Source organism: Xiphophorus couchianus, chromosome 22 (genome assembly GCF_001444195.1).
Source record: "Xiphophorus couchianus chromosome 22, X_couchianus-1.0, whole genome shotgun sequence".
NCBI lineage: Eukaryota > Metazoa > Chordata > Actinopteri > Cyprinodontiformes > Poeciliidae > Xiphophorus > Xiphophorus couchianus.
This window is the reverse complement of record NC_040249.1, coordinates 3,392,309-3,417,777: the sequence shown is the minus strand read 5'-3', so window position 1 is coordinate 3,417,777 and position 25,469 is coordinate 3,392,309. Positions and strand designations below refer to the sequence as shown.

The 25,469-nt window shown below is 40.5% G+C and overlaps 3 protein-coding genes across 5 annotated transcripts; 2 read left to right on the top strand and 1 right to left on the bottom strand.

Annotated features, from left to right (window-relative positions):
• Positions 1-64: 64 nt before the first annotated feature.
• dnaaf10 (dynein axonemal assembly factor 10) lies at positions 65-6,398 on the top strand. The gene is made up of 8 exons (XM_028007324.1): positions 65-373; positions 1,141-1,241; positions 1,470-1,600; positions 1,725-1,826; positions 2,958-3,073; positions 3,316-3,450; positions 4,523-4,620; positions 5,912-6,398. Exons 1-8 carry the CDS (start codon positions 188-190, stop codon positions 6,117-6,119), a joined length of 1,077 nt encoding a protein of 358 aa, XP_027863125.1. The 5' UTR covers positions 65-187; the 3' UTR covers positions 6,120-6,398.
• Positions 6,249-22,574, bottom strand: LOC114138198 (uncharacterized). Of its 3 annotated transcripts, none has more exons than XM_028007321.1 (20): positions 22,141-22,574; positions 21,835-22,030; positions 21,470-21,633; positions 21,043-21,173; positions 19,501-19,667; positions 18,923-19,008; positions 18,615-18,695; positions 18,113-18,227; positions 15,644-15,819; positions 15,202-15,423; positions 14,012-14,214; positions 13,239-13,361; positions 12,896-13,033; positions 11,414-11,663; positions 11,121-11,322; positions 9,996-10,230; positions 8,978-9,105; positions 8,537-8,691; positions 6,927-7,174; positions 6,249-6,653 (listed from the first exon to the last, which is right to left on the bottom strand). In XM_028007321.1, exons 1-20 carry the CDS (start codon positions 22,297-22,299, stop codon positions 6,449-6,451), a joined length of 3,384 nt encoding a protein of 1,127 aa, XP_027863122.1. In that variant the 5' UTR covers positions 22,300-22,574; the 3' UTR covers positions 6,249-6,448. The 3 variants fall into 3 exon arrangements, with proteins under 3 accessions (XP_027863122.1, XP_027863123.1, XP_027863124.1); XM_028007322.1 differs by having other exon boundaries at positions 6,927-7,149; XM_028007323.1 differs by lacking the exons at positions 6,249-6,653; positions 6,927-7,174 and having other exon boundaries at positions 8,964-9,105.
• A 125-nt stretch (positions 22,575-22,699) lies between these two features.
• On the top strand, positions 22,700-25,242 carry c1d (C1D nuclear receptor corepressor). Its single transcript, XM_028007326.1, has 5 exons — positions 22,700-22,831; positions 23,078-23,219; positions 23,462-23,528; positions 23,722-23,777; positions 23,856-25,242. The coding sequence occupies exons 2-5, from the start codon at positions 23,082-23,084 to the stop codon at positions 24,057-24,059; spliced, it is 465 nt and encodes a 154-aa protein (XP_027863127.1). The 5' UTR covers positions 22,700-22,831; positions 23,078-23,081; the 3' UTR covers positions 24,060-25,242.
• The last annotated feature ends 227 nt before the right edge of the window (positions 25,243-25,469 follow it).

Sequence of the window (25,469 nt, the reverse complement as noted above, 5' to 3'; positions counted from 1 at the left end):
CAATGTCTATTAGCCGAATTATGTATGCCCGTAAGCAGACGATATTTACTTAGCACATAAATATACAGTCAGGCATATCTGCAGACAGCAACGAGCTCTGTGGGAGGATCCTCGCTTTATTTTGTTTTGGCGTGGAGATATCCGTTTTCCAATAGATGTTCGACCCTTTTATAAAGTATTTCAAAAGATGTCCTCGCCCCTATCGAAGCCTCAGATTATCGCACACATTCAGAAGAGTCTGAACTACACGGTGTTCGACAGCAAATGGATTCCGTGCAGCGCCAAGTTTGTCTGCTTGGGGAACTTTGCCAGAGGAACAGGGGTGCTCCAAATTTATGAAGTTCAACACGGCTCAGCTCAGCTCATAAAAGAGGTAGTATCATCACTTATATTGGGCCTTTTTTGGTTTTTAAAATCGTCGTGTGAACGGGCTATCCAAGCGATTCCACGCTCTCGCTCGCTTGTAACCATGGTTACAGTCAGCCAGGCAGTTTGTAGACAGGTGGACAAGTTCACTGCAGAAACCAGGTGACACAGTGTGACTGCTATGTACTGCAAAAAGGAGATAATAATAATAACCTGGTTACGTAATTAATTATATTTGGTTGTTAACATGCACATAATCAGTGTGAGGTAAATTTATAGTGTGTTGCTGAACTATTCCTATGCCTTGAATTTTTAACTCACATTTTGTCAAACTTTGTTGTGTTTTATTGGGATTTTTAGTGGTAGATCACTGCACAGTTAGAAATCACAATTCTTGAACTAAACTGCTGGTCTGGTACCATATTTGTTGATTAGAAAGTGAACGCCGCCTCCAGTAATTTCCCCTGAATTGGACCTGCCCTAGAAAATATTCCCGATCCATGATGCTTCCACCACCATGCAGCAGCATGGGGATGCTGGTCACCACGCATTGCGTTTTTAATTTGGGTCAAGAAGTTACAGTTTGGTCTTGTCGAGGCCAGATCACCTGCTGCCTTCCACATGTTTTCTATGCCCCTCGTGGCCTTGAATATTAATAACAATTAAAAGAAAAGAAAAGCTGGAGGTGAATGAATATTTTTTCCAAGGCGCTGTACATTTGATTTGAATCTATTTGTCCCTTTGTTGGAGCTGAAGCATCTCTTTATGTTTCAGGTGGAGAAAGCTAAACCCATAAAGTGTGGGACGTTTGGGGCCTCCTCTCTTCAACAAAGACACATAGCAACCGGAGATTTTGATGGAAATCTCCACATATGGTACTTCAACTGTCTATTTACACTAAATTGTAGGTTTACTTACAATTGTAACCATTAAATAAAATACTAAAGTCAATTTTTTTTTTTTGTAAAGCTCAGTGTGGTTATTCCCCTTTAATTTGAAAATTTTCAAACTCTGAAGAGTTTCTTTTGTTGTCAACGGGAAAGATGGGCAGCAGAAGTAAAAGTGTCAGCGTACGCAGTCTACATTGTCTCTCTCATCCACAGGAATCTGGAAGCGCTTGATGTGCCGGTGTACACCACAAAGGCCCACAAAGAGATCGTGAACAGCATCGACGGGGTCGGTGGCCTTGGAATTGGCGACGGTGCTCCTGAGATCGTCACAGGAAGTAGAGATGGTAAGAGCAGAAACGCTTGATGCTGTTCTTATTATGCAAAATGTTTTGATCGCACAGAAATGGAGAGAATTACAAATCGAGACAAACATCTTTTTTTTTTTTTTTTTGTGGCTGGGTTTTGCAGGGACAGTAAAGGTGTGGGATCCCAGGCAGAAGGATTTACCTGTGGCCAACATGGAGCCTGTGGAAGGAGAGACCAAGAGGGACTGCTGGACTGTTGCCTTTGGTAACTAAAATGTCACATAGAGTCAAAATACAGATATCATTTGTAAGATTTTCATTTGTCTTTCCTGGACTTTTTCTGGAAAGAAAATCATCAAAACTACAGTAGTTTGAAGAAGTATTAATCTTGTCACGTTATAGCCATACACTTCAATATGTTTTTATAGGGAATTTACGTGGGAACCAAAGTAGACTAGTGCATAGTTGTGAAGTGGAAGGAAAAGTTGAAATAATGTCTTGCTTGTTTTTTTAAAAATAGCAATCAAAAAGCTGTGGCTAGTGCCCTTATCTACTCTGACCCACTGAAGAAAAGCGTAGTCCAACCAAGTGCAATCAGAAATCACCTGTACTTTTCAGATTCATAACAAAATGCTACTTTGTGTTGCTCCGTTTCATACAAATGTTTGTTGTTGTAATTTCACAAACTAGTTCAAGACGTTATGAGTGCTTTTGAAACCCATTGCTTAATTTACTAGTTTTTATAAAACAATTAAATATACCTAATAGTTTGTGTTTTGTGCAAAAAAGTGGAAAAGTCCAATTTTACCACCATTTTCTGTCTTTTTTTCTTTTGCATAAAAAGCCTCTTAAAATTAAGCAGCGGATAAACTGTAAGGAGAATATTAGTAATTCTCCTTACAGTTGGATCTTTGCCTTCATTTTCGACAATCTTCCAGAAATTTTAGGTGTAGCTAGCGTAGGGGTGGACGATATGGACTTAAAGTTTGATCACGATATTTTGTGGTAGTGTTGTAATAATGATAGAAGCTAGTTATTACATCTTTTTTTTAGGTAACCGTATAGATGGGACTGTGTGTTGCAGTAATTAAAGCCCCACAAACAAAAATACAGCTCTTGGAAAAATATTCCTGTTTGCAACACGCCTCTTCAGGACACCGGTTACATAAAGAAGTGTAATTTGTATAACTGAACTGCAAATCATAACTGCATTTAATCATATGTTTCACATTTATTGATGCTTTCACTGAACCTAACCAGGTGGTCAGTGTTTTGGGGGACTTTTAAACATCATTAAATGGACAATCATAATCAGTATTACTACAAGACATTTATCACAATAAACGATAAGTGATACAATAAGTGCCCACCCCTAATCTAGTATAACTTTTTTCAGGTCACGCCTTCAACGATCAGGACCGATGTGTGTGTGCCGGCTACGACAACGGCGATATTAAACTCTTCGACTTGCGGAACATGTCACTACGATGGGAAACCAACATAAAAAACGGGGTGAAGTGAAAACACGTGTCCAAATCCCTTATGAGGAATTATGGTGGATAGATTTTTATTTTTTTAAGTCCTTACTTAAAAAAAAACAACAAAAAAAAACGCTCCTATCAGGTGTGATGATGCTGCTTTGATTGCTCAGCTGCTTCCATTATTCACTCCCTCTCGAATCCAGATGCGCTGATGATTGCTCTCTTGGCGTGGAGCCCGCTTTATTTTTCTTCTTCTTCTCCCACTCTGAACAGGTATGCTGTGTGGAGTTTGACAGGAAGGACATCAACATGAACAAACTGGTGGCCACCTCGCTGGAAGGAAAATTCCACGTCTTCGACACGAGGACTCAGCACCCCACCAAGGGCTTCGCCTCCGTTTCCGAAAAGGTGATTACAGAGGGCGGAGCGGGAAACCTCTGGGAAGGGGGGGAACATTTTTTAAAAGAAAGTAAATCTAAAGATTATTGTTCTTATTACTATTATCCCTTCATTTGGAAAGGAGAACTAGGGTGGCGTGTCGATTTGAGCGTTTTCACAGATGGATGTGTTTTTTTGGGGGTTGTGTTTGTCTAACTTCCTCTGCGGCTTTTTGTCCCGAGCCAAAGTAGACACAGGGCTGGTGAAGAGCGGCGGCCTTTTGGTGAGGAAATGTGGGGGGAAAAATAAACTCGGCGTACAGCACATCTTAACGGAGCTGGAAGCATCGGCAGCCTGAGCTCTGGGAATGTTTCCCAAAGATGTAGCAGAATGTCTGAAGGCATGAGGGTCCAACTGTTTGGACAAATTGGCCCTGTCACGATTGCAGATTCTGCTGGACGATAAAATGTCCCAGTAATTGTCATAATAAGCAGTAATATTGTTGTTTTAAGACTATTTTCAAGTAATATACTGATAATGAAATAATGCAAGTTCACCCTCTCAAGACCAATAAATTTCAATTTTGTAAAACATATTCCAGTATTCCAACATATACTGGAATATAATAAACCATAGCCAACAAAAAAACAATGAATACAGTGGAAATAAATTCAAAAATACACACAACTGAAACCATAAGTGAAATGGATTACGATGTCTCCATCAACAAAATTGTCCTTCAAAACATATGAATAGCCAGAACGGAAATTATTGAGCTCATTTTAATTTTTCATGCGATTGATTAATGAATTGTTTACTGCGACAGGCGTAGGTAGAAGAAAACATCTGCAAACCAAAAAATAGAGTCAGAAATTAGAAAATTTGATCATTATATATATTTTTTAAAAGTCCAAAGATATTTAAAATTCAACACATCTTCTGGGTGATATTAGTTTAAACTGTTTCATCCAATGTGATAAAACACCATCACCACCATGATCACTGTGTTTGACCCAGAAATGTTCAAAAAAATGTTTAAGCTTTTTTTTCCCTTTTTTTTCTTGTAATAAAATAATCAATGTTTCTTTTTTTTCCCCTCTAGGCTCACAAAGCAACCATCTGGCAGGTGAGGCATTTGCCCCAGAACAGAGACATCTTTATGACTGCAGGGGGAGCAGGAAACCTACATCTGTGGAAGTAGTGAGTAATCAGACATGAATCACTTTGAGCCGCAGAACCTGTTTTTTTTTGTGTGTTTTTTTTATTATGTTTAACTTTTTTACTTCTGCTGCTCTGAAATTTTTCACAGGTCTGAGCAAACGTGGTCACAACCTGTTAACTTTTTCACATCAGAGCAACAAACTTCAATGTGCTCATGCGCCACGTTAACACTGAATGTTGTGAACTGGAGTGAAAACGATACATCTTTTCACATTGTTTTGTTCAAAATGAGAATTTGAAAAGTGCGGCATACATAGATCTTCCACTTAGGGCAGGGCTTTTTGAAGATACTTTTTTTTTTTTTAAATCGGGATTTCTTTTCTTTCTTTCTTTTTTCCCCACCAATGCACTCCTTTCGTTCCCATAGTGACGACGTCATCAAGCCTAGAGCCGCCATCTTGTCTTTTACAGCTTCTGAACTTTGAATTCAGGTCAACTCTGCGACGGAGTTATCAGGGTCAGGATAGTTTTGTTTTTTTTTATTAGGAGAATAAAGTGATAATGTTAGGAGAATAAAGTGACACATTTCTGAGAACTCCCAACACAAAAGAACTTAAAACATCTTCTAAAGTTCCACTTCGGTATCGGTTTTACAAATAGGATATTCTTATCTTTTATTATCAGCAGCAGGAGTTTTAAATTATTGTTTATTTTGGAAAAAACAAAAAAAAGAAACATAGACTGAGCTGCTCATGTCAGAACTCCAGAAGCTTTTCTCTCATTAAAACAACTTCTTCTGGTAAAAGTGTCTTTATTCTGTTAACATTTAGACTATATTCTTGTAATTAAACAAAAGTTCTTGTAGCCTTGGTGGCCCTGACACTCCGTCGTAAAGCTCAGAGAAGGGATGATTGAAATAAAAGCCACTTTTTGAAATCATTTTCATTTAGAGTTTCTTCTTTAGAGAAGGAAACTGATTGAAATTGGATCGGGTCTGAAAAAAATCAAGAGATTTTATGATTAAGCTATGATATCGCCCAGATCTGATTCAACCCAGTTTAATCTAGAGGCTCCAGTATGAAACCCAATGCAGCCTTCCTTCAGAACTCGGTTAATGAAGAATCCCCCTGTCTGTGTAATGTCGGTGTAAACCCAAATGTTATTTACAAAGTCTATAGATAGTTATGATCCAACACATAACATTTCAATATAATACGCTGTTTTCTGTTTTCATGCGAACATATCGTAAAAATAAAAACGTCAAAAGTTTTATTGCTTTAAAAGATTGAAAGTTTTATAAACGCTTTCCCCCCCCAAATCCTCTCTCCAGTGAGTACCCCGCGCAGAGAAGCAAGAAGGACTCTGACGGAGCGGATGTGGGCGTCGCCGGGTCGGTCAGCCTCCTGCAGAACGCCACTCTGTCCACTCAGCCAATCGCCAGCCTGGACTGGAGCCCCGACAAGCAGGGCCTTTGCGTGTGTTCGGGTTTCGACCAGACCGTCCGCGTGCTCATCGTCACCAAACTCAACGTGGCGTAACAGAAGCTGCCGGGAAGACCGAGAAGGAGCGTGTCCATCCGCCGGTTTAGGGAATCGGATACCTTCGGATGTGCAGACGCACATCTGAACTCAAATATAGGTTGAAGAAATTACTTGTACACCTGCATGTCAAGGTGAAGATTTATTCTCGCTAAAATTCCCGTCTTCCATCCAGCGATCCATGTACATTTTGTATGTTGTTAGTTCTGTGTTCTAACATGACTTTTTCTTTTTCCAATAAAAACCGTTTCCAGATTAAAAGTGTTCTGTAAAAAGAAAGAGATTTACCCATATCCTCTGTGCAACAGGACAAAAATATGACATCACAATTAAATAAAAACGTCTTCATAAACACAAAGAACAAGGCAGCCTGAGAGGGAAAGGAAATCGCTGGTCAGATCCAGCATTTGAATCTGAAGAAGTCCTGCAGATCCGGGTCGTCCTCCGGTCGGTTGTTGATTTTTGCGTAGACGCTCTTCAGCAGCGACGTCTTTGACTTTTCGTCCAGAATGTCGATGTACTTCTCTATGACGCCTGCGAACAGAGCCGCAGGTGTTACTTCAGACGTTGACGTTTGCACATAGATGCGTTCCGTTTGACATTTGAGTTTAAAATACCTCCGTATGTTACTCAGATTTAGTGAGGAAACCAACACAAGCATTGTTGTCTAAGAAAATACACTGAGGTCAAAGTGTAAAAAAAAAAAAAATGCTACAGGATAATGAATATTTCTGCTAGTCTCTGTACATCATCTACAATTTCTTTAGCTTTCTCCCAGCCCTAATAATCAGACCCAGCGGTATTTACTTAGCCCCATGACTTTGCCGTATGCGACGAGGCTGGGGCCCAGCTGCGGGTGGTCGAACAGCTGCTGTGACATCAGCAGGCGGACGATCTCCCCGGTGATGAAGGCGTCGTTGAAGCTCTGCTCGGCCACGTCCTTCAGAGGGAACCCGCAGTACACGTCCAGCGCAGCCTCCGGGTCCAGGGGCTCCACCAGCTTCACGAGCTCGATGTACGCTTTGTGGATCTGTCGTCCAAAACATCAGCTTAGACTTGTGGGTTAGAAATAACATTGTGTTAGGGTTGGGGTTGCTATAATCCCATAATCCCCTTTGGTTTTTTTTGTTGTTTGTTTGTTTGTTTTGTTTTTAGGCTTTGGATAATATCTTTTTGATGAATGGTTTGCCGTTTTCTGATCCACGCAAAACCATAAGTGCTGTAGAAACAATAAGATTTTGGAAAAGGATTTATGTGTCCAGATTTGATTCTGTATTTTCGAGTCTAAAAACAGTCGTCTCAAACTGCGTCCCTCGAGGGCCAGAGTCCTGAAACCTTTAGATGTCTCTCCGCTTCAGCACACCTGGCTCCAGTATTAGCTCGTTAGCAGAGCTCTGACCGCAGGCTGGTCAGGAGGTTTCACCATTTAATTCAGATGTGTAAGTCAGGGGACACGTCTATAAGATGCAGGACTCTGGCCCTCGAGGAATGTAGCTGAGACCACTGGTCTAAATGTTTCAAATTTCCCTCCCTCATTTCCTTCTTTTTCTCTTCCTTGTACCTTTACTTCTCTCCTATCTCCTTCCTCCACTCTGTCCTTTTCTTTGTGTCCTACTTTGATCACTTCCTTGTGCCCTTTCCTTTCACGTGCCATTTCATGTACGGTACTAGTTCTTGCATTTTGTTGCTGCTAGGCTGGATTATTGTCATTCTTTACTATTAAAAAAAATCCAAAAAGCCCTTCAGCTGATCCAAAATGTTACAGCAAGTTTTCTGATTAGAAATGAAAAAGAGAGATTCATTTCTACTTTAGCTTCCCTTCATTGGTTCCCTGTGAAATAGAATTTTGTATTTTTCTTACATCAAAGTCGTTAATAATGAAGTTATTGAGCTCCCACTTATTTTACAGGTGAGACGGTCACCCTGTCTAATTTAAAACTGGTTTTATAATCTCCCTTTTTGACAAAACCTACAGAGTGGTTTATGTTGTCCTGAATTGTCTTTAATTCTGCCTTCGTTTTTTTGTTTCCTGCCTTCTTCTCATGTGTCCTTGCTTCATTTCCTTTCCTTTATCATTATTTTCCCACTTGACTCCTTCCTTCCTTCCTTCCTTATTTCCTTCTGTAACGTTTTTGATTTGACAGTTTCTACAGTTAAATCTTTCCCAATGTGCAAGTATCAACCATAAGATCTATGCAAACGTTAATATTCTTTCTTTAAGAATGAATTTAAACAACCCAGAACTCTGTGAGGTTGAGTCCCACACACACACACACATCCAACGTGTGTGTGTAGGAACCCTGACACCGGAATGACACCGTAGGGTGGGGATGTAATCTTATCTTGAAACCAGTATAAGCTGCGCCGCGAAAGCTTCGAGGGAATGCCCAAAACAAACACTTCAGATAACAACTGACCCCCGGCGCCATGGCGATGACCTCTCTGTAGAAGTGCTTCGCCTGATCCTGGGTGTCTGCGGAGCGTGAGAAGGCCCGAGCTAGACCGAGCCGTGATACATGAGACCTGGGGTTCAATGGGCCCGACGCGCTGGCTGTGTTTTCTACTGGAGGGACTACACACATAATGACACTGTGTTACAGATTAGGTTTCACCGGGACAAACACATAGAAGTCAAATATTTTATTTATTTATATACCCTAATGAGTTACTGCATATAAAACAGTCAAATTGTGTTTAAAAAAATATTCAGTTATAAATATATATTTTCATGCACTTCTGAGATCATCACTGTAACTTCCCGGCTCTTTTGGGTGGACTCCTCTTATGTGATTCATATAATCCCTCTAGTTTTCAGATTATGCCGAGAAGAAGAAGGGCCTTAACTTTACTTGACGTACCCTCTGCAGTCTCAACAGTCTCGGGACCAGAATCCTGTTCAGGCTTGCCAGCAGGGAGCTTGGCTTTAGTATCGTCGCTGCCAGGTTTCGCTGCTGCATCTGGTTTAATAGCTGCACCAGGTCTCCCCCTACAGGAGGAAAAGTGTAATGCAAGTCACGAAACAATAAATAAATAAATATTTCCTTCATGAAGACTGCATGGAATCGCAAGAAACAGTTCTCTTCATTGTGATGATGGTGCAGATTTGTTGTGAAATCAGACTTTGAACTGGTATAACTCTGAACTCCTACATTTATGTTGTCTACATAAATCTGCCAATTTTGCAGAGTGGTCATAGCTTATGAATAATGATGAATTAGACTAAACGTTTATTGGCACCCCTGCTAAAGAAGAGTAAACGTCCTTGTAACAATTATATCATTTATTGGAGTAATATAGCCTCACACTGAGCCTCTGATATAAGTAAATATTGTAATTTTTCAAAATCACACTTGACATAATTATTGGTACCAATTGAAAGACCAAGTGACAATTAATTTTAATTTTCTGTTTTTATTTATCTATTTGGACAGACACCACCAGACTTTGATTAAATTATTTTCAACCTTTGCTTAAGCAGGAAATCCCTTCAGATCAAGGTCTATCCTTTTACCTGGTTTTTTTCTACCAGTCCAGGATGCCATGCATACACAAGGCTGGAATAAAAACATATTCAGTATTTATTTTTGCCACTTGTTGCTGCATACATATATTACATGCATATATTTGCCATGACTTGCTTGGTGAGCCAATAACTTGAGCGCCTGTTACTTTTTTTTTTTTTTTTTTTAAAGAACAGAATTACATAGAATCTTTTCCCCAAAAAATTTACGTTCTTAACTGAATTTCTCAGTTTAAAATTATATGTTACATGTGTAGCAGAATAAGTTATTCATACATTAATATTGAGAGGTAGCTAAAAGTGTGGCATGCACAAACCACAAACACCTACATGAAAAAAATAAGGTCATAACTTACTTGACTGGAGGAGTTTTAGCTGGAGGTTGAAGCACCTTCCCTCCTTTGACAGGGGCCGCAGGGGCAACCGGCGGAGGTCCGGACCCAGGGGCCTGTCCCTGAATCGGACCTCCTTTGCCCAGCTTGGCGTCCCTAATTGGGACGGTCTTGCAAACTGAAGCTTGGGCTGTTTTAGGGCTGGCCTTCGCGGCTGCCTTCCTTTTAACCTCCAGGTGCTGCTGCCACCACTTCTGTTCTGCGCAGAAAGAACATTTACTTTGAGCTACAGCAAGTGTAGCATCCAGTAAATTTGAGAAGAAAAGAACTGATGGTTAAACGATGATTTATTAAAGTCATCTGTGTCATCAACCAATGTAAGAGTTAGACAAGAACAAATAGCTGTAGGTATAGTCGTTTTCACCATACATTGTTATGCATAGCCCATTACATAAATACAGCTCTTTTAATTTAGATTTTTTCATAAACACTTCAAATTACTCAAATATACTTCAAACCCAGTTTGAGAAAAATAATCTGTGAAAATTCGAGCTCCTCGGCCCTCTCCCAGTGCCCCCAGTCCTAACTACAAACAACCAATCAGAGTCAGGAGGCGGGTCTTAGCGCTGTCAATCACAATCTCCCGTGGCTCATCCTCCCCACCTTGCTCCCTGCTGCACTGCAGCTAGCATAGCATGTTGTGAATGCTCAGGCTGGTCAGCATGACCACCGATGACGGCAGATAAACTGTTGTCCTGTAACAGCAAGTTGTTTCTCCACCATTAGCACATTTGGCAGCGAGTACATAAGATTGATTGACACCGGTAAGACCCTCCTCCTGGCTCTGATTGGTTGTTTTAAATTGGGAGCAGTGGATTTCTTCACACAACACCAGCAGCTCAAGATGGAGGTGGAAGAGGTTGATCTTTTCACAGGTTATCTGTCTCATAAACTGTCACAATTTGGTGACAGATTTAACAAATATATAAAAATAAAAACCACATCTACTGTATATATATATATATATATATATATATATACACAGTATGTGTGTGTTTATAAAAGTTACATACTGTAGCTTTAATCTGTGGAATCTCAGCTGTACTGTCTGTGATTAATTTCTCCTAAAGGTGGGAGGTGTGGACTCACTGCCCAGCTGTTCAGGTGGATCTCCGCTCTGAGGTTTGTCTTCCAGCTCGATGCTGGCCTGGAAGCTGAGGCAGGCGTCGCTCAGGACCTCATTTGACCTGTCTGAGTTTGGGTTGCTATCGTACTGAGCCAGCTGGGCCACTCCGAGGTGACACAGAGCTCGGCTGTCCCGCGGAGACGTAATCACCGCCAGCTGGCACGTCTGTGTCGGGTGGGAGGAAACGTCACGTCCGAGCTCTGGTGGCCATTGGCCATCGATACATGAAAAATCCTAAAGAGTCCTGAACTCTTACTCTCTCTTGCATGTCCAGCAGCTCTTGGCAAGGAGAGATGGTTGTCAGGCGGATGAGAGCGGTGAGGGCCTGGCACCTCTTCGCCACCAGGGCCTGCATGTCGACGTCCACCTTCGGCTGCCGCTTGCCCTGCTGGATCAGTTTCTGCAGCAGGGCGAAGTGAGCATCCAGCAGCACCCACTCCAGCTGCCTGCTCGCCTCGCTGCGACACACAAACTGACTCACGCTCTGGGCAGCCAGCGCCGCTACGCTGAAGTATTTCAATACAAGGGGAGAAAAAGACATTTTTTTTTTTTCTTATTTATTGTTTTTACAGTCAGAAACTTCAATGAATTTTGTTTAAAAAGCTATGTGATAGACCAAAACCATGTACATCATAACTATGAAGAGATAGAAAAAAATATTCATCATCTTCGACTTGTATTTTTCTTTTCGCTTTTTTAACTAATTTAAATCTGAAAGGTGTGGAGTGCTTGTGAATTCAGCCTCCTAAGAGAGTGACTAACGGTTGATGTCGGGCTGCATCAGCGCCCGCTGTTCTGTGAAAGCAAGCAAGAATACATTCAAACTACAAAATGTTACCACGTACTTTTTCCATAAAAAGTCAACATGTAGCTTCAGTCATCAAGGCAGACGGTAAACGGAGTCACCAGAAACCAAAAGTGCAGCCCGCTGACCGGGAGAGGCTGTGCTAAAAATGAAACCTCTGACATCTGCAGCAGATGCCACAAAAACTGTGCGCAGGAGTTGCACCGAGCTAAGAGAGGCGATCTGTTAATTGTATTAACCTACAGTAACTGTAAGTAGTGTAGACACACTGCAAAAGCACAAAAGGTTAGCAAGTATTTTTGGTCTAGTTTCTAGTGTTAATATCTTGAAATGAAACAAAACTAACTTACAAGTAACCTTTCAGTAAGATGTAGGGGCTCGTTTTAAGTGAATAATTCCTTCATATTGAAGAATCGCTAATTAAATGGGAAATAATCTGCCAGTGGAGCTAGAACTTTTTCATCAATATCAAGGAATTATTTATTTAAAACAAGCTCATATATCCTGCAAAAAAAGAAGAAAAAAGTAAGAGTTACTTGTCCATTAGTTCTCTCTTATTTCAAATGTCATTTGCCAAAAATAGACCAAAAAGGCTCAGTGATAAGCAGTTCTAGTACGCTGACAACATGCTGGTCGAGACGGCAAGAAGATGGCAGGTAACCACGGCAACCACTGACACTAAAGGCAGACCATCTACAAACAAATTATCCCTGTATAGCCTAAACATTGTAGAACCACGCCTCAGCTTCTCCTGTCTATTGCCAGGTTGCAAATCTACAGACTGAAAGGGTTATTTGCTAAAAAAAAAAAAAAAAAGTTGAACAACCATAATTACCCACAACTTGATGTTGATCAATAGCATAAAAATAATAAGACATGTGGAAAAGCTCACATGCAAGGCGCTGCTCAGAATGTCTCCATATGTTTACCTACATGTGATACACCTGCTCAGAAGTCATGGACTTCTCAGACAACACGGTCTTCTTCTGCAGCTGCGCCAGGGTGAGAAGCCCTCTGAGAAACTGTGGATTCATGCTGGACAGAGGGTCGAATGGATCCTGGTTCTCCTGACTGCAGAGGAAGTCGGGAAGCAAGAATCACACGTGGAATTTACAACAACAACAAAAAAAGAAACACTTCCTATTCTCCCTCCCGCAGGCCCGAACAGAACATCCTGATACATTACACATGCTGTCATGACCTCACACTTTTCCCTCTCTCGCTCGAATGCATCCACCTCCGCCACGCACTCAAACAAAACACACACTTAACGAACCTCTCGCTACAGCGTTGGCTGACAAAGTGCTCCAGTCCCTGATGTAAGAACAGTGCTGCCTCCTTCTCCGTGGCCTCACAGGCTTTCTGCTCCTGCTGTAACAGAGCCAGCCCTGTAAAGAATCTGAAAAAAACACAAACAAATCAATGCTGAAGACATGTGGAGATTTTAGATGTAGCACTTTCCAAACGTTTTCAGGCTGAAAGGTCTTTAACATATGGAGCACAGTCATTATCACAATTTACGTGTGTGGTCAATTGGTAGGCGACTATATTTCAAGTGCCATACACTCTCCTAGACAGTAATGCATCGTGCCAGTTGGGTCTTTCATCGTCTTTTATGCCCATGTTTTGAAACAGATTTTAGTAATCTGGATGTTAGAGCTCCGGGAGAATGCTGTTTGTTGCTGCGGTTACTCCGTTTTCTTTTGGGGTTTTTTTTCTCTTTCTGCAGGTGCAGAGGCAGACTTATCGGGTGTTTGCTCATGTTCTCTCGATGCGCTTTAAAAGAGAACGATGCGGTCATCGCGATGAAGGAAAGGAAGGAAAATGTGGCTTAATTGCAACATTCTTATTGAAACATTCAACATTAATGTATTTCCAGCTTCTCTAATGTTGTGCAGCTCCTAAGACATTATCCACACTCTGATCCTTAAGTTTCTTTCATGAGATCTACACTTTCCTTCTGTATATATATATGTGTGAGCTTCAAACCTGCTCTTACACACACACCCACACACACACGATCCCATACGTGAACGTGTGAGCACTGACCTGAGTGCGGGGTTCAGCGGGCACAGCGCCAGCCCGGTCTGAAGGTGCTGCAGAGCTTCCTTGCTTCTCCCCTGCAGCAACAGGAGTCTCCCAATGTGGAGGCTAAACTCCCAGTTGTCCGGGTTCAGGGACCAAGCGTCCAGGTACTTCAGGAGGGATCGATACATGTAGCTCTCCTCGTCTTGCATCACTATGTTGCGATCCTGCAACAACAATCTCCCAAGTCATTCATAGGCTACCATTAAGATCAAGTAAAAACCAAAGAGGAGGAGATGGAACGGAAATATTTGGACAGTGGTTGAACAAGTTGAAGGGGCAGTGCTATGCTTTTTCCAGGCACTTAGTGCCATTCCATAGAACAAAAAAAAGTAAGTATGTGTATTTTTGTTGTAAAAAAAAAAGCTATTTATATGAATTATGACTTAAAAGAAATTTGACTTTGTAATTTAACGCCTTGAAATTGGGCCTCCGTCGCTTTAAGAACTCCTGCTCTTTCTGAAACGCCACCTTCAGGAAACCATCACAACATCTCTCCTTTATAGATCCTTGCACAACATTTTTACCAGCATTGCACTTAGAATTAGCTCCTATCATGAGCTAAGCAGGTGCTTGCTAATTGCTGCTGGCTAGTCTGAAGGAGCTGAATGGGGGAGTGGTGGGAAAGGGCAGGTCTGTGAGGCGGAAGCTCTGAAGCTTGGAAAGTGCAGCTCTGAAGAGGAGCGGAGCCTAGAAAGGCGGGGCTTGGTCCACCCAGGCGTTTTGCACAGCTCAACGGTTGCCACGGGAGATTAAAGAATTTTTAAAACATGCATGAAAGGATCAAAGCGACACTCTGGGTATGTTTCTGATGAGGGAATAACATCAAAACATAATGAGAAGCTCAAAAAAGTCGATTTTACATAATACCGCCTCTTCAAAATAACAACAAAAAGGAAGTTGTGCAGGTACATTTGAGACGTTGCTGCAGCAACAAAAATGACTTTAATGTGTAGACTAGTAAAAAAAAATACAATATAACGTCTATACATTCTGGCGAATCTGTAAACATATCTCGTGTTTTACATCCTGAGCTACAAGACGAGTGATTTGTATTAGTGTTTTTTCTTATTTTGTCCCTTCTAATGTTTGTTACCGCGGCAACACCTGATGATTTTTTTTTTTTTAGAGTTGTAAAAGTGAAACAGGGTTACCTTCGCAGCATGCTTGGACAGCCAGAGGTAAAGGGTCTGCACATAGTCTGACTTGCTGAACTGCCCCTGATCTTTCAGCTGGTGATACTCCTTATCCAAGGCCTGCAGCTGATTCTCCACGGGGGGAATGCCGTAGAAGCCATGCAGCTTACACACAGCCAGGATGTCGTCCTGATGGGCTGAAGACTTGGCCTCACTTATTTCCTCTTTGTCCTTATCAGCCTGGAGAAGGCGAAATGAAAATAAAAGAAAGAGTAAATCATGTTTTTCTGCTGATATATAACTCAGCAAAAAGAATTTAATCATGAGATTGAGCTTCATAAATTAACTGAAACTTAAAAATGTATCTGGCATGGACTATTTGGTAGCAGTTTAATGTCTAGATAACACTGTTTTGTGTTTTTTTTAAAAAAGAACAAAAAAACTATTTCCAAATAAATACCTTTTTCAGAGAGCCGTAAATCTGGGTGGTGTTGTGGTGCTCCTCCAAAACGAGACCCAGCAGAAAGTGGACTTTGGCATTTTTGGGACTGAGGGCGATTGCTGATGCATAAAGAGCAGCCGCCTCGTCCAGGCGGTGCAGCAGAGCGTCCAGGTTCTCACCCCTCAAACGCCCGCCTGCAGAAAGGGTTAGAAGAAAAAAAAAAAACAGATGCTAAGGTGCTTTCTACATCTAACAAAATTAAAAGTGTGATGTATTTTCTTCTAATTCTATGTGAGCCTCTGGAGTCAGTCCTTCTGGACCACTTAGTGCTGACATTGGTAGACGAGAGCCTGAATTAGAACCGATTTTCAAGTATTTCCGCTGATTCTCAACTGGATTTGGGTCTGCACTTTGATTAGACTTTTTCTATTCAATTAAATTTGATTTCATCAAGGTCAGGACATTAAATAATGTAAAATGGAAAAGAAAAAAGTTTAAAAAACCAATAGTAACCGTTGCTTTGTGCACAGGTTTCCTAGGCACAGGCCAATTTGCAAACTCAGTCCTTGATTGGACACTTTATTAAAAGAAAGCGACATTAAACTTAAAGATTCCTCACACACACGCAGACACATATATATGCTGAATTTCTGCAGCTATAACCAAGAAAAGCATGAAAATACATTTCAGAGAAAGCTAATTCTCCACAACAAAGTAGGCTGCTGTACATCAGCGTTCACAAATTTTTGGTTTTGGTATTAAAACTACAATTAAAAAAATTAAAAACTACAATCTGGTATCATTTTTATTGATCATTCTAACTCATGTACTCATAGCACTAGATATTTGAGTGTATTTCTAAAAAAATAAAAAATAAAAGAAGAAAAAAATGGGGTATATAATTTTATTCTCTATAGTTGAAATTCAGCAGTGGATATGTTTTAGAAGGTAAAAAATCTTTATAGTATTTTCCTGGTAAAATCTCATGAGTCTGGTAAATCTTATGACTTCAGTTTTGGAATGTATTGCCATTATTGGGAACATGCTGTATAAGCTTGCAGAATACGAAGCATAAACACATTTTAACGTTGCACATTTAATGTGTTTAAGTAGCATGACACAGCCTTTTTGTTTTGCAGCAATACGACCCCGGCGGGGTTAAACTGAGCATCTCTTTAAGCCACTCAACCTCTTAAAAACCCAAAGCTGCTCCTGCTTATGCTTTAAGAGGTCGGTGTCTCTCTCTCTCTCTTGCTGGATCTGCTATTTCTCTGCTCAGTTTCAGCGACTCTTATTCGGTCATCTGGGATCAGTCTAAAATGTCGCTTCTGTGAGTCATCAAACAATTAACGAGGCGAACACAGCTGAAGGAAAGAAAGAAAAAAAAAAGGATCCCGAGCGGTAACTAGAGTCTCTGGCACATTAGACGAAAGAGGACGTCTCGGAAGGCGGCCACAAATGGCCCATTTGCATGTATTCTTTTTTAATAGCTGCGGCTGAGGTGACAGGAACGAGGGGCTTCGGGTGTGAACCCGGCCAGTAAGACGGGAGGTTTAAGTGCAGTTTCTGTAACTCTATTCTGTCTCTGATGTGCTTTTCTGTCGAGATTAGACTGCAGAAATTATTCTCACTCTAAACGTAAAAACATACTGTGGAATATTGGAGAATATTTTATGTCATTTCTGCTGCATTTGCATTTATTGCGGTGAGAAAGTAAAAAACAAAAGAAAGAAAGAACTGAGTTTAACAGGTGTTTGGATTAATCTGTTCCAGCCACAGTGACTGATTGATTGACACCCAACATTAATCTCAACATTGGTATTTACAACCTATAGCTTGCAACCCACTGTGTTTGTCTCTGTAAGAAAACTTTTACCTTTGTGACTAGAGTGTTATCTGATCCCAGGTAGGTGCTGCAGGTGTATTTTGTAACCATGTTCTGAAATATACACCCTGTTCTTCATTTTAATAAATGACTAAAACTTGCATTTTGCATACATGTTGGTTTTTATTCTCATGGTCAAGAATTGTAATCAGGCAGTCAATAAGGGATCAGTAATTTTACAATATCACTCAATGGGCCATGAATTTACTGTGAAAACCTAAGATTCAACTTAAATAATACAATTCCTATAAAACACATGTTAAATGTAGCATTTTCAATCATTTATGCTTTTTGTTTACCAGAGTTTTCACATTTTTATTTAGTAATCCAGGGCAAGATAAGAGAACATCCTACTCAGGCAGGGCACATCATCTAAATCAGGTAAGAAAATACAAGGTGTGGAAGAGATGTTTATCCCTTCGTCAGTTTTTAAACTTTTCAGGGCATCAAAGCCTACCCAAACCAACCTGGTCTACCAAGCACCAGGGTAACTGAGCTAACATTTTATAGAAAGCTCAGTTAAATTTCAGACAGGCCTGGTGACTGACAGACCTGTAGAATCAAGAAAAAACTACATTAGTAGGACCTTAAGTAAAACGTACCTGGTTTCAGCAGGTGTTCCCTGTGGAGTTTCAGATGCTCCTCAGCCAGAGCACACAGGTCCTCCACAGTGTTCTCCTCTTGTGTCATTTGGAGTTTTTTCTCCCAGTTACGCACCTGTAGAAAACAAACGACGCAGGCTAAGCCGTCAACACTAAAAACCAAGCAAAGTTGCACAAGGAACTGATGATGGTGACTTTGACCCAGCACGTGGAAGTAAGGAATGCGGAAAAGGTCATCTATAAAAATCACAAACTTTGTGGGGACAATTTGGGGATGACCACTTCCTGTTCTGTTACGACTGCCGGTGCATAAAGCAGGGTCAAAGCAGCGGACAGGCCATCTTTAGGATGAATTAGACACTGTGTCGGTGTCTGACCTCACAAATGGATGAATGGTTAAATTATTCAAGCAGTAAAACTCTTGTGGAAAGCCTGTCCAGGCTATAAATATTCATTTCAGTGAAATCTGTGGAGTGTAAACAAGAAAGCAGGAGATAATTACCGTACAAACATGCTTTGTCTCTATCTCCAAATCTGCAGATATTGCAAAGTACTCCTTATACCACCTGCTCTCTATAACGTCCTGAAAGAACAGGCACTGATTTGACCAATATTGAAGACTGACAGAAACATCACGGCAGATTCAAACATTTAAAGACGTAGACATGAACTACTCATTTCAGAAGCACACACAGCAAATGTTGCTTTGGCATTGAGAAGCTGAGAGAGGAACTCGGACTTGTAAATAAAGGACGAGCAGAATTAAGGTCAATAACAATCGCTGAACTCTGCTTCATCTTTCATCTTAACCTTTGCATCCAGCTCCCCAGTGGGTTTGTGTGGACAGTCCAGGGCGTGCAACCCGAGCTCTGATAGCCGCATCACGCTCTCACATCCTATCAAATCAAAAAACAGAAAAGGCAAAAATAAACCACAGAATCTGGAAGTTGTAGACACAACTACAGGGGTGTGTGTAAACTTTTTATTTAACAACTCTACAGAATGAATCTGTGTCACTATAAGTAGCCGAAAGCTACGTATTTAGTTAAGTAATAATATCCCCTTCAGTAGCGCAACATAATCTTTGCCTACACTGCCACCATGAAACATGATATCATAGGTTGGGTGAAGAGGAGAAGTCAGAGAGAGCATCTAGCATGTCAACAATGCCGTTATTCAAGCACCTGTAACAAGTAGAGCTACTCTCCAGGGTGGAATAAGAACATCAATCTTTAAGGATCCAAGAAGTGACAGTCAATACTTTATTTAGCATATTTACAGTTCCTAAAGGTCCCTAGTGTGAAGTTCTTCTTTACTGTTGCTCAAACCATATTCAGCCGCAGGTTTAAATAAATCTTTTTATGGAATTTGAGTCTTTGAAGTTGTACCTCGGTAACAAAAGGAGCAGCGGACCGGAACTGCTGACATCGCTTTGTCAAGGTCCAGTTCAGAGACCTTCCAGCCATCTCCCAGAACACAACCGGTAAACGGGTCGACCTTTGACCGTCGGGCCAGCATCTCGATGTAAGGTCTTGAGAAGATGCTCTTCGGGTCACTGCAAAGTAGTATGGCAATCACCTGTAATTACTGATATTTGGATGCATGGGCTGTTGTAAGTTGCAGAGAAATGTGCTTTGTGTAGCTTCTAATTTAATTTTGGCTGGACTTTTAGTTGGACTTCTTGCTAGAATTGGTAGAGATCATCGCATGGCCCATAGATTTTCAATAATTGGAGTTAATGGGTTAGGAAACTGTGATGGACTGGCGACCTGTCCAGGGTGTACCCGGCCTCTTGCCCATTGATGGAGATAGGCACCAGCACCCTTCCCAACCCCGATGGGATAAGGGTGTAAGAAAATGGAAGGATGGGGAAGTTTGGGGAAGTAATTCCAGAAGCTTAAAGAAAACCTTCTGAAACCCGTTTTGATGTGGGTTTGAGATTGATGTCCTCCTAGAACAGACTATGGTGTCTTCGTTTCAGCCATCTCACTCAAACTGTCCAGCTTATTGTAAAACTGGTAAGAGTTGGAACACCATCATCATCACCATCATCTCACTAGAGTCAGTTTCGATTGGAACCAGTCCCAACAAGCACAGGCCAGACAAAGCAATGATTGAGATATTTTGGCCTCAGTAACAAGATGAAATGTTTGGATGAGTCAAGGTGAGGCTTTTAGACCCCAGAACGTTAGACCATTGACATAGCACACAAAAAAGTTCTTTCTTTGACATAACAATAATTCTTGGCAACAATTGAAAGCCCCGTTTGTTTCCACTTAAGTGGCGCTACATTTGTAACAAAAATTATTTTTGTGGCTGAATTGAGTATTTGGGTTTTGTTGGATTTTGAGGAAAATCCTCTTTATCAAAGTAAAACTGCTTTTGGTGGAGTTAGTGAGAGGGTGTGGCGGAGCATCTCCCATACTGGAAAAACAAGGAGAAAATCTGGAACGAATTAAAGTCCTGCTTATGAAATTCAGATACGTTTTAAGTTGTGTTATCATTTCTCCTTGACAAAAGAAACCAACAACAAAAAAACAGTTAAAAATGAATAAAAACAACTGTAACTGTTGAGGTTGATTTTGTTGCTTGTCTAGTAATAAAATGAGCAATATTTGTTTCCCCTCCCCTGTACCCACTTTGAAGTTTTTTTTAGCTGCTTTGTCGCAAGAAAAACAAAATCAACCTGTTTATTTGTTTGCCAACTATAAAAATAATGTAGATATTGTTTTTTTTTACCATATAGCATTTCATTTGGATTATTCAATGTTATTTTGAATATGTAATTTTATCATGTTAGTTTGGTGTCCTCCAGGGCCCCCTAGTGGTGTGGGGGACCTATTAAGTTGCTTAGTTCCTGTCTGTTGCACTTAATTTATAGAGCTACAATTTTCTGAATGAATGAAACTCGTATCTGACTCAGGTCTCACCTCTGGCGGACAGACACAGGTCTGTACAGAGCGCTGAGGGACACGGGGCATTCATACTCCACTTGATGCTTCCTCTCAGAGAAGGTCACAGCCACGGGAAAAAGCTCCCGCGTCACACACACTGTGTACACCTGCAAAAGTGAGGCGGCCATTATTTAGTGATAAACGTAGCAGAGCCTCATGGAACTTTAATAGACCTATCAAATACACCCCCAAATTTAGTTTACGTCTCCTTATTTATTAATGGGGACGAGCAACTTCAAGAGGCGGCAGACTTTAAATTGAACAGATTTTTTTTTTTTTTTTTTTGGAATATGATTTAGGGGTTCATAAGGTAAATGGTAGCAATTTGAAAATAAATATACACTGAAACCAGTATTGCAGTTGCACATGAGATATTGGACGATCCACAAAAACACGTTTGTACCTGCGTAACACTGCCATCTGCTGAGCGGACAGAGAGCTCCACCAAGGTGTCTCCAAAATGTAGTGAGACAGCTTGAGAGTCGCTACCATTTATTGTAACTTTAATGAGGCTGTCCGGAACCTTGGTTTTAACTGTCACTGAATTACAGTGAAATGGGACGAAACCTGCAGGAAAATAGACCAGGACAGTCAGTTTCATAGTGACATAGAAAAAAAAATAAACAAATAATAATAATAATAATAATAATAATAATAATAATAATAATAATAAGCTACTTTTTAGTTATTTTGCATGTGAATCTGGACACAAATCAAAATCAAGGGACATACAGCAGGTCTGACGAGAATAATAAAGTTTCTACTCACTGCTGTAATCATGGACTTTGGCAGCAAGTGGAATATTCCCTTTAAGGGACAGATGTTTGAGCTCTGCAACCTTTGCTGACAGCTTGGTGACGTCCACGCTGTATTTCTTCACTGTCCCATCTTCAGCAACCACTTCAATTTCCACTCGGTTTATCCCCTCCTTCAGCGTAACAGTGCTGGAACGATCGCCAGTCAGCTGCAACACAAGAAACCCAGAAACTAAAACAGAAAGAATTGTCTTCAAGAATAATAGTGGTAGTAATAATAATGATGAATGGATGTAAGTGTGTTCGGAGTAACACTCACAATGCTGTATGATGCTGCACTATCACTGGTGCTCAGGCCCAGAGTCACTTTGTTGACACTGCTCTCCACCGTCACTTTGTAGTCTGTAACCTGCGGTGAGAAGGCTGGCTGGAGCTTCCCAGCAGAGATAGTGAGCTTCTCCAAATCACAGTTGTCCATGGCTCAAGCCTTCTCTGTCTACGAGGACTGTGACGACGGCAAAACTATGGCTATTCTCTTTTACACATAATTTCGTTCCTGGTTACCAAGGCAACCGCTGCACCTCTGTCAGGTTTACTATATCTTCCTCGAAAATGACTCTATGTCTTCTTTTTTTTTTTTAACTTACCTTGATGGTTGTTTTTTTTTAAGTAAGATTTTACAAATAAAATCTTATAGATAAGATTAATTTGAAATAAAATAAAATAAAATTCAATTTAATTTAATTACTAAAGTAAAGTTAGCCAAATGGCTAAATGCGTTGGAATGGCTGGAAAACGCGACGCAAGAAAATAGCTATCAGCTATCTAATAATAACTACTTAAGCTAATGTAAATAACGTAAAGTTGCGACAAAAAAAAAAAAGTGTAAAGCAGCGAACAAGCAAACGGTGACTCTCCCAGACGGCAGGGGGCAGTAGAGAGAGTAAAACAGGTTACACGTTATTATTCACTTCCTGTTCGAAGGTTAAAACGTGAAGCATCTTGAAAAGGTAAATGCAACACTTTCTGTAATGTCTAGAGAACTACCAATAGACTCCGTTTACATTGAACGGTTGTAATCCCTTTTCTTTTATCTACTTTGTTTTTTTATTAAAACGTGTACCCCCCCTGTTAGCTGCGTCTGGTAACTAGCAACGTAGCTAGCCGGGACAGAGCATCGCTTCCTGTCTGTTGCACTTCATTTATAGAGCTACAGCTGGGATTTCTGAACGTTTTGGGACTTTGTTAATTTGTAGGAAAATGGCAGCGGGAGCGGTTACCGAGGACTACCCGCAGGAGATAGACGAACAGCTGACCACGTTCGACTCCTCGGTGAATGCGGTGAAAACCATGCTGGAGAAGCTGATGTCCATGTCCAGGAACGACGTGATGCAGAAGGTGACGCTTGTTGCTTCTTTATAGAGGCGAAAAACAACGCATAAACTCTGAGCCAGTTTTTAAATCTGTTGAATCAAGCGCTTCAAGCCTTCAGATAAACATTTTAACTCCTTCAATTTAGATTTACGAAAATTATATTTTAGCTGAAAATTCTCTGATTGTTACTTCTTTCTGTACGTGCATGTTTCATGTAACTTTTGGGTGAAATAGCTGTAATCACTGTTGTGAAATCATCATTGCAGCTGGATCCTTTGGAGCAAGCCAAGCTGGACCTGATGTCTGTCTATACTCTTAATTCATTGTTCTGGAGTAAGTTATTCATTTCCTTATATTGATAAATGTATTCATTATGATGTTGATTAGTTAAATGCAAAACTAATGCCTTGTATTGATTGAATATACATGTAAAAGTAACCCAATGTGTCCATGAAATGCACATCAATAACACATATATATTTAAATGCATATAAGAAACTGTGTTATCTTAAATAATTGTTTGCAGTGTATCTGGTAACAAAGGGAATAAACCCAAGAGAACATGGAATCAAGCAGGAACTGGTACGTGCATCCTTTAACATTTTTGATATTTTCTCTGTATCCATGGCGATCCTCTCATCACCCTCCTGTTTTCATTAGGAGCGCATAAGGACTTACATGAACAGAGTCAAAGAGATCACCGACAAGAAGAAAGCGGCGCGGCTAGACAAGGGAGCCGCTTCGCGTTTCTTGAGGAACGCCCTGTTTGATCCCGACGACAAAGAGTCAAAAAAAGCTGCGTCCAAGAAGCCAGCGGACGCTCCCTCTGAAGCGCCACAGAGAAAACGCCCCAAACAGAGCTGAGCCTGAGGAAGAGCCGCTCGGTCTGCTCTCATCGCGTGAGTTTCCTGTAGACGGGGTGAAGGATACGGAAGCAAATGATCAAACAGCTAAGATGAAGTCAGATGAAGGGGAGTTTGTTTGGAATTCAACCCTTGGACATTATCTTCTAATGTCCACTGGATGTTTTAGAGATGAACAAAATGCTAATTTATCTGCTTGGCTTGTCGAGTTGTGCTGCTGTTGAGACTTTAGATCTCTTTGCTTACTACGGACAGCATCTCTTTAATTTGAAGTGAATTCTATGAATACACTTCAAATATATGTATATTTTTTAAGTCTTTGTTCATATTTGGTTCTTTTTATTCGTTTATTCTTTTTCCTGTATTGGTTTAAAGCTTTTTTTTTTTAATGTTGATGTGATCTGAAGAGATGTACTCTTTAAAAAAACATTTGCCATTGAGTTTTGGGTGCTTGTTATGCTTTTTGCCCCACATGTTTATTCATTTCTGAAGTCTCCAAATAATACAAGAAAATAATGTAATTCTACCAGATCAAGTGTTTTTAAAACATTTTTTACTGAGGTTTTCATATTTTATATTTAGGGCAAGCAGTTTCAAGTCAGTCGCAACATGAATGCCTTAATGATTATTTTACAACATACAGTTGAGCCCCAAGCTATTCATATCACATTCAAATAAGAATTTAATGCCTATTGCTTTAATGTCACCAACATGTTCCTCTTAGCCTTTATAACTTTGTAGTTGCACAACCTGAATTTGACAGGGAACCTGTAGAGGGAGCTAAAGATTAGAGTGATGACAAAGAGGCCTTCTGGTCTCAAAGACTTGGAGCTCAGTGCAAAAGATCAAATTGTGGGGGGGAAAAAGAGAACATGCTAAAAGCTGGTAAGTGATTCCAGAAGTGGTTTGATTCTTGCTTTTCTGTTAGCGATGTTTGGATAATACCTGAGAAGTTATTGCTTCAGTAAATTAGTGAAAAAAACCCCCAACAAAACATTAGTTTTTCAAAATTATACTCCATTGTTTTCTAATGACTAATAGCAGAGAACTATTGGAAAATTGTTAAGGGTATTGATTATGATTAACGTACATTTTCTTCTTTCTTTATGGTATACAAGGTCTCCGAAGCTCTGGGTGAGCTTTAATATCTCAGGTGCTATAAAATGTCTCAGATGTTTCAATTCAACAAACGCGTTGCTGAGGTGAACAGCGTAACATTAAAAAGTCGATTGCAACTTTGCGCACACTGACACAGAAGATTATGACTCAATATGCTGAGCATGTATATTAATTATCTCTATTCCTCGCAACTGTGCAGAGGTTCTGTTCTATTTTCATGTAATTTTCCAGAACCTGTATTTTAAGATGTAATAGTTTGAGGGATGTTAGACCTTTGCCATTATACTGTGGC

Coding starts and splice junctions, on each gene's coding strand:
- dnaaf10 (XM_028007324.1), top strand. CDS start 188: ATGTCCTCGCCCCTATCGAAGCCTCAGATTATCGCACACATTCAGAAG. Junction 1,827..2,957: donor CTGCTGGACTGTTGCCTTTG/GTAACTAAAATG, acceptor AACTTTTTTCAG/GTCACGCCTTCAACGATCAG. Junction 3,451..4,522: donor TCGCCTCCGTTTCCGAAAAG/GTGATTACAGAG, acceptor TTTCCCCTCTAG/GCTCACAAAGCAACCATCTG.
- c1d (XM_028007326.1), top strand. CDS start 23,082: ATGGCAGCGGGAGCGGTTACCGAGGACTACCCGCAGGAGATAGACGAA. Junction 23,220..23,461: donor GGAACGACGTGATGCAGAAG/GTGACGCTTGTT, acceptor TCATCATTGCAG/CTGGATCCTTTGGAGCAAGC. Junction 23,778..23,855: donor ATGGAATCAAGCAGGAACTG/GTACGTGCATCC, acceptor TGTTTTCATTAG/GAGCGCATAAGGACTTACAT.
- LOC114138198 (XM_028007321.1), bottom strand. CDS start 22,299: ATGGACAACTGTGATTTGGAGAAGCTCACTATCTCTGCTGGGAAGCTC. Junction 21,174..21,469: donor CAGATGGCAGTGTTACGCAG/GTACAAACGTGT, acceptor TCACTTTTGCAG/GTGTACACAGTGTGTGTGAC. Junction 14,215..15,201: donor TGTCCAAGCATGCTGCGAAG/GTAACCCTGTTT, acceptor TTGTTGTTGCAG/GATCGCAACATAGTGATGCA.